Source organism: Pteropus vampyrus, unplaced genomic scaffold (genome assembly GCF_000151845.1).
Source record: "Pteropus vampyrus isolate Shadow unplaced genomic scaffold, Pvam_2.0 Scaffold276, whole genome shotgun sequence".
Taxonomy (NCBI): domain Eukaryota; kingdom Metazoa; phylum Chordata; class Mammalia; order Chiroptera; family Pteropodidae; genus Pteropus; species Pteropus vampyrus.
The window spans coordinates 2953559-2960752 of NW_011889057.1; the positions used below are offsets into that span (position 1 = coordinate 2953559).

The 7194-nt window shown below is 52.2% G+C and overlaps 1 protein-coding gene across 1 annotated transcript in view; it reads left to right on the forward strand.

The window, feature by feature from the left end:
* The first annotated feature begins 1873 nt into the window (after positions 1 to 1873).
* The window catches only part of KRT78 (keratin 78), a 7845-nt gene continuing 2524 nt past the window's right edge, over positions 1874 to 7194 (forward strand). The window contains exons 1-6 of the mRNA XM_011375858.2: positions 1874 to 2603; positions 3000 to 3214; positions 4263 to 4323; positions 4790 to 4885; positions 5766 to 5930; positions 6284 to 6409. Of these exons, the coding sequence (XP_011374160.1) occupies positions 2238 to 2603; positions 3000 to 3214; positions 4263 to 4323; positions 4790 to 4885; positions 5766 to 5930; positions 6284 to 6409 (1029 nt within the window). The 5' untranslated portion in view covers positions 1874 to 2237. The remainder of the gene's footprint in view (positions 2604 to 2999; positions 3215 to 4262; positions 4324 to 4789; positions 4886 to 5765; positions 5931 to 6283; positions 6410 to 7194) is intronic.

Below are 7194 nucleotides of genomic sequence, written 5' to 3' on the forward strand. Positions count from 1 at the left end.
AGTAAAATCTCTAAACCATTTTGTCGTTCTCTCCGTCACTGTACCATCTTTTTTCCAACAGGGGAAAACAGATTACAGGAGCATTTGAGATCCTGGGGATTCAAGAAGTTTCCTGTCATGGATAAGAATTCATTTCTTAAAACAAGTGCTTATTACTACCCAGTGTATGCCAGACCCTGAGCTGGATAGAGTGGTGGATAAGAGAGACATGGTGGGGTTCTGGTCAAGGATTTAGTGGGCTGTTTCTTGGAGCAGTGGTCTAAGCTGGTTGGGGGTCCTGGCTCCAGTCTGGTCTGCTGTGTGAATGGCCTTGAGCAAGTCACTCAGGCCATAGGGCGATGCGTCAGAGGCTTAGAGGTCATCTGGTGCAATCTCTTATTACTCAAGGGAGTATAGTCTCTGTACCCCACCCTACACCCTATGAGGCCTCAGAATCTTTAAGTATAAAATGAGGGCATTGAACCTTGAAGCTCGCTGGGGTTCTGTAATATTCTATAACATTACAAATATGGGGAAGTTCCAGGAGGGTAGATTTGGCTTCATCCCAAGTGTGACCTCTGTCCTCCATCTTTTAATACCGGGGTGGCGGGCGGGGTAATAGAGCCCAGTCCACGGAGATCTTTCTCAGGCATATTTGTGGGACTCATAAGGAAGGCACTTGGCCCTCCTTGTCTCTGCAAAGTGGTCCCCAGGAGGTAGGGCTTGGAGGTGGGTCTTTAGTAGGATTCAGTCCATTTCTAAGATTTTCTAGACTGCCTCTCTCTCCTCGCTGCACCTGGATCCCCTGCTTGGGTCTTTTCTCTCCTCTTTTCTTCTTCACTTGGCCCCTTAGTCCCTTGAGCTCCTTTGTTCTCCCCACCGAAGGTCTGTCCTCTTCTGCCCCTCGAGGTCATCTGTCATTCGATTTCATTTAGGGCAAGGAGAAAGGGGCTTCTAATTCTCTGCAGGGCAGGGACTCTCCTTTGACTAGCAGGGGGCGTGGTGGAGTATCTAGGGGATGGTTTTCGCATTGCTAGGACTGACTTCCTCATAGCATATGTCTTGAGTGTTCATTATTCTGAGTCTCTGTTTGTCTTTCTTTTGAGATGCATTATCAAAGGTCCCAGTATCCTAGGCGCTAGGGTGGGGGAAGGGAGAAATAGCTTGCCTGCCATGTAAAGAGGAAATTTCAGAAATTTCTGAAAATCAGAGCTGCCCATTGCTTCAGTGGGGGTGGCTTGATGTTTCCTTCCAGGAATCTTGCAGCAGGTGGAAGGCTCACTCAATACCAGGTGCACTCTGGGGCTCTTCCACTTAACAGACTCTCAGGGCAAAGACAGAATCTATCCTGTGGGAAATCCTAATGCTTCTGTTTCTGTTCCCCGTGCCCCAAAGGAGTATGTTTCTAAGTGAACATTTTGTTTCAGAGCCTAGGTGCCTCTGATTTGTAACCTGACAATGCAGTGCTTGATTTGATGGATGGACTTGGCACTGGGCGTTTGTAGAAGGGACAAAGGCTGGGCTCAGAAATGCTCCAGTGGCCACGATCCTGGATGGAGATGCCTGGTTTGAATGGGGTGGTACCTTGTGGATGATTGCTGGGTTGGGCAGGAGGAGGGACTTGGACACCGTGTTTTTCTGTTTCATTTCCAAATCCTGGAGTGTCTTTTAGCCAACAATGACAGTAACACCTTTATTAACCTCCTAGTTTCTCTTAGTGCTGTAAAGTGCCTTTCCTCTCCAACTCTTGTAGGTAGATTCTTCCTTGAGAAGTTTCTCTCTCCTCTGTCGGCATCTCCAGGGCATTTAGATGCTCCATCTGAACTACCTCTATCTTCTTTCCCCTTGAATGTCCCTCCTTTCTTCCCCATCGCCTTCTCCAGGAAGACTTCCTTAAATGATCCTCAGTGATGTTGCTCAGAGCCATTGCTCCCCATCCCCAGCACGGAAGTTCAGGCTTCTGGCTGCTTCCTTGTCGTGGGGACATGCCCAGCTCTCCCACAGCCTGGGAGTCTGAGGGCAGGGTCTGAGTCTCCTACTTCTCTGGGCTCTGCACGTGCCAGGCACCTATTCTCCAGGTGTGTCAGAGTAGGTCAGCTGGACTCAGTGACAGACACAGTCAGGCCAAGAGCATCTTGCTCTCCAAGGCCCAGCCCAGGCACAGGAGGGGATAAAAGTCTCGTGCCAGAGCCTCAGGGCAGGAACTCATACACCTTGACTCTTCTCTGTCTGCAGCTGTGTGATTGTGGGTCTCTGCCATGTCTCTCTCCCCATGCCGGGCCCGGAGGGGTTTCAGTGCTCGCTCAGCCTGTTCTGCTCGCTCCAGGGGCCGAGGCAGGGGCGGCTTCAGCAGCAGGAACCTCAATTCCTCCCGGGGGTGCCGAGGAGGCTCTCTTGAAAGAGCTTGGGGGTCAAGGGGAAGGCTAGGGGTGTGGTTTGGGGAGGACAGGGGTGGGCCTGGGCTTTCCCTGTGCCCTCCGGGGGGCATCCAGGAAGTGACCATCAACCAAGATCTGCTGACCCCACTGAAGATTGAGATTGACCCCCAGTTCCAGGTGGTGAGGACTCAGGAGACCCAAGAAATCAGAACTCTCAACAACCAGTTTGCTTCCTTCATTGACAAGGTGAGGGTCAACTCAGCTAGGCCCCTGTCTCAGTGCCTCCCTTGAAGAAACTGTTCTCAGTGGCCTTGAGAATGAGAAAGTCTGGCCTATCACTTTTCTAATTACTTCTGCAGCAAGGAAGTCTCTCTGGTTATGCTGAGGCCCTGCTGTTCCATAGTTGGGGCTCAGTGGCAGAAAATAGCCAGCCAGCAGTGAGAAGGCCTTTTCTCATTAGTCCTTCAGACTGTTTTGATGTGCTCAGAGTCTTGTAGAAGGGCATGAGTCAGTCCCTGCCCAGGCTGGGTTGGGAGGCAGGGGAAAGGTGGGCTGACTGGAGGGTCCCTGAGGCTTCACTTTTTAGAGGCTATGCCCAAGGAGTTCCACAGAGGCCTCAGGAACCCTCTGCTTCTGCTGCAGGTGCGGTTCCTAGAACAGCAGAACAAGGTCCTGGAGACCAAGTGGCACTTGCTACAGCAGCTGGGGGTGAGTGACAGCTCCCAGGGCCTGGAGTCTTTCTTTGAGGCTTACCTGGCCCAGCTCAGGAAGCAACTGGAGGAGCTCCAGAGACAACGAGGGGCTCTGGACGCTGAGCTGAAGTCCTGCCAGAACCAGGAGGAGGAGTACAAGGCCAAGTAGGCAGATCACAGTTCCCCATGGGGCCTGGGTAGGGTCTGGGAGGGCTGGATCGGGGCTGTCAGCTGAGGGTCTCCCACACACATGTGACTGGGCTCCCCTCTAGCCCCTCTGCATCCCATTCCCTCTGACTCTCAGGGTGCCCCATCTGCTGCAGGTAAGGAGGCTCTGCTGACCGTGATACCCAGGTTTGGAGAGCCTCAGTTCCAACAGCCCCAGCTCCCAGGCCCATGTTTCTTGTCAGGCCTTGGAGGGGCTTATTTAAACAATGTCTCAGTGGGTTTTTCTTGAGAAATTCCTGTTGAACAGGATGTGGACTAAAGTGACTCAGATGTTCTCTGGTTTTAGGAGTAGAAGGGAATCCGTTTCGTGGGACCATCCCCAGGCTCTTGGCATGATTCATAGCCAGGCTGTGGTTCTGGGCTCTCCACCTAGGCTCACCTGGAGGTGTGGAGAGAGCTCTGGACTACAGGAGGCTTGGGTTCAGTGACTGTGAGCAAGGGGTAGCTGTGTGGCCTTGGGCAAGGCATTTTACCTAGCCCAGCCTCAGTTTCCATATCTGAAAACTGGGAAGATGTCACCTGACCTTCTTACCTCCCAGAGCAGTTGGGAAGATGGGATAGAAGGTGAAGCGGGCCCTGGAAGAAGCCCAGGACTGGGGCCAGGAGACCTGGGTTTTAGGTCCATGTGACTAGTGAATCATCTATGACTTGGGCAAGTTGTATAATCTCTCTGATAAAATCCAAACAGCCTGCTTCAAATGATGATTGTAATAAGTGGGAAAAGGTGTTTGAATGTGCCTTATATAAACGTGAAGTAAGGTGGCCTTATGTCATTAAGGGGACATGGGCTGAAAGAGTAGAGATGGATATAGCTAGGATGTGACAAAACTTCCTGATAGGAAAGGTAGAGACACAGGCTGGTTGTTTGTCTTGCTTTGGAGCATCTAAAGGCAAGAATGGCCTTTCAGAGAGGTTGTGCTTGGGGGAGCAACATGGGCTCTGATCTAGGTACCTCAGGCAGCATCCCTCTGTACTTACTTGGCAGGTATGAACAGGAAAGCCACAAGCGCGCTACGGTCGAGAACGACTTTGTAGTCCTCAAAAAGGTGAGGGTTGAGTTAGTTGCTCCACTTGGATCCTGAGCACCCATGGTGCATAGAGCCCAGTCTTGGGCTGGGAGGGCAAGGGGCAGGAGATCTTAGTGCAGAATACACTCTCATGCTGCCTGCAGGGGTCCCCCAGGGAAATGAGACTTCTTCCTAGACACAAGGACCCCAGGACAAGATTTGAGGACCATGTGATGAGTTTTGGGTGTCACAGCTGGAGAGGGTGAAGAGGGAGTAAAAGAAGCAGAACTGGTTGGGATTAATCAGGAAAGGCTACCTGAAGGTGGTGTGGGTCAGTGTCAGGCAAAAGAGAGAGCAAGGCAGGGTGGGGCTGGAGGAGGAAGGAGCGGGTCTCCAGAGATGGCCGAGTGTGGGTGTTGGGCAGTATGTGAACAGAATTCTTGAGCAGAGTAGGGTCCACAGAGAGGGAGTTGGGAATACACGGTTTCTATTTCTTTGTCCCCAGGATGTCGACGAGGTTTTTCTGAGCAAGATGGAGTTGGAAGGCAAGCTGGAGGCTCTCAGAGAGAACAGCTGCTTCTTGAGGCGTCTGTATGAAGAAGTGAGGATCTGCCAAGGGCAGAAGTGGTGGTCTCCAAGGGCAGGTGGGAGTGAGGGGAGGTGACAGGGGAGGCAGGCTCCCTCTTGTTACAGTAGGAGGGGCCAGGAGGCGAAGCTTGGTTAGGGTGACTTAGATCACAGTCATTTAGTCAGTTGACAAACAATTACTGAGAATGTACCATGTAGATTGCCAGGTATTGGGGATACACCAGTGAATAACCTGACAAAAGTCACGAAGCTTGCTTTTTATTGAGAGATGAACAATAAATGATAGACCTAATAAATAAGTAATTTATATGGTATGTGAGAAGGTGATACATGCTATGGAAAAAAGGAAAATTAAAACAGGGAACGGATTGGGAATGTGGGGGGTAGGGCAGGTGGCAATTTCAAATAGGGTGGTCGGGGTGGCCTTATTTAGAAGATAAAATTTGAGGAAAGCTTTGAAGGCGGTGAGGAAGTGAGCCATGCAGGCGGGAATTGGAGATTCTAGGATGAGGGAGCGGCCCATAGCCAGAGAGTGTGCTGGTGTCTGAAGAAATACAAGGAGGCTGAGTGGCTTGGGCAGCAGAGGTGAGAGGGAGGGGAGGGTGATAAGAGGTTGGAGGAGTGATGGGGACCAGGTGACCCCTGATCTTGCAGAACATTTTCTTCTAATGTCCAAGCTGCAAGAGCCATTGGAGACTACCTCTTATAGCCGTCATTTCAGATGAGGAGACAGCTGTGCAGAAGGCAGGGCATGCTCGATGCCACCCGGTGTGACTGCGGGCTGCCCCCTGACAGAGTGTGGGCGGGATGTCAGTCATCCTGCCCACCTGTACGGGGCTCCAGAGGGAAAGGCGATTGGGGGTGGGTGGACACTGAGTCAGTCTTCCCTGCAGGAGCTGGGCCAGCTCCATACCCAGGCCAGTGACATGTCTGTGGTGCTGTCCATGGACAACAACTGCTGCCTGGACTTCAGTGACATCATCGCCGAGGTCCGTGCCCTGTACAAGGAGATCGCGCAGACCAGCAAGGCCGAGGCTGAGACGCTGTACCAGACCAAGGTGCTGGGTCCGGAGGGCAGCTCCATGCTGGCAAAGGCTGGGTCTCTATGCTCATATCCCAGGGTGATCGTCCACCTCAGTCCCATTGAGCAGTTTTGATAACCTCCCTGAAGCTCTAGGGATGGGTGGGCACGACCATTTCCCTCCTCCAGGAGGGAGGCAACCCGGGGAAACTGTGGGAAACAAGCCTGGACTTCTGCAAGCACATCCCACCATGTCCTGGTGTCGTGTTTAACCCACATTCCAAATGAGGATGTGAGGAGGAAAAGAATGGGGACGTGGGATTTCTCATGGTCTTGATGTCAAAGGTGAGGGTCCTTTCAACTGACGGTGCTACCTCTGTCCCCCCTCAGTACCAGGAACTTCAGGCATCTGCCCAGCTTCACGGGGACTGCATGAAGGAAACCAAAGTCCAGATTTCTCAGCTGCAGCAGGCGATTCAGAAGTTGCAGAGTCAGATCGAGAACCTCAAGAAGCAGGTGGGGGTCCCAGAGCTTCTCAAGCCCTACCTCTTACGGCTTTTGTGACAGAGTCACCGCTGGGTTTGTGTGAAACCTTGATAGCTGGCTGGAGCTTTTGATAATACGAGATGGAGAGAACTTCAAGCCCCATTTAAGAGGACTTCAGCCTCCTTCCTATGAAATCAAGGTGCATGGGCTCTGCATTGAACAGCTCCAGGGGGTGCTGCTCATACTGCATTCTATGTCTGGGTGTACATCTTGCTCTAAGCTCCTTGGGGAGAGGGTTAATTTGTCTCTTTTCTTATCTCTTCTTTTGACTCTTACTCTTCAAGCTCAGCAAGGACGCTAAGGCCATGCACTGAGTTTCCTGGTCCCCTGTTGAGGAGGGTGAGAGCCAGGACCTCAGCGAGCAGATGACGTGGGCAGTAGAGTGGGGTGAGCTGAGCCCTCCTTAGGAGGTGACGCTGTTGGTGCTGGGCACGGGAAGGAGCAGGAGAGGTGGAGGGAGAGGAGAGCAAGGGCAGGGAGGTGGTTTCCTGCTCCTCCTGGAGACCTCGTTTCTAGATGTGAAGGGTTTCAAATTCTTAGGTTTTCAACCGTCTTTAAGCTGACTTTCCTCAAATCTGAAGAATCGGCATTGAGAGCTGAGACCACAGAGTCAGGTGGTTTCCTCAGGCACTTCAGCTTGACTCCCAGTGGCATGTGGCCCATCCACTCCCAGCGGGGCCCTCCTGGGAGAGTCCTTGGAGCACAGTGCATTCAAAGGCCAGACTCAGTCTCCAGGCGTCCTTATCTGCTCTTCT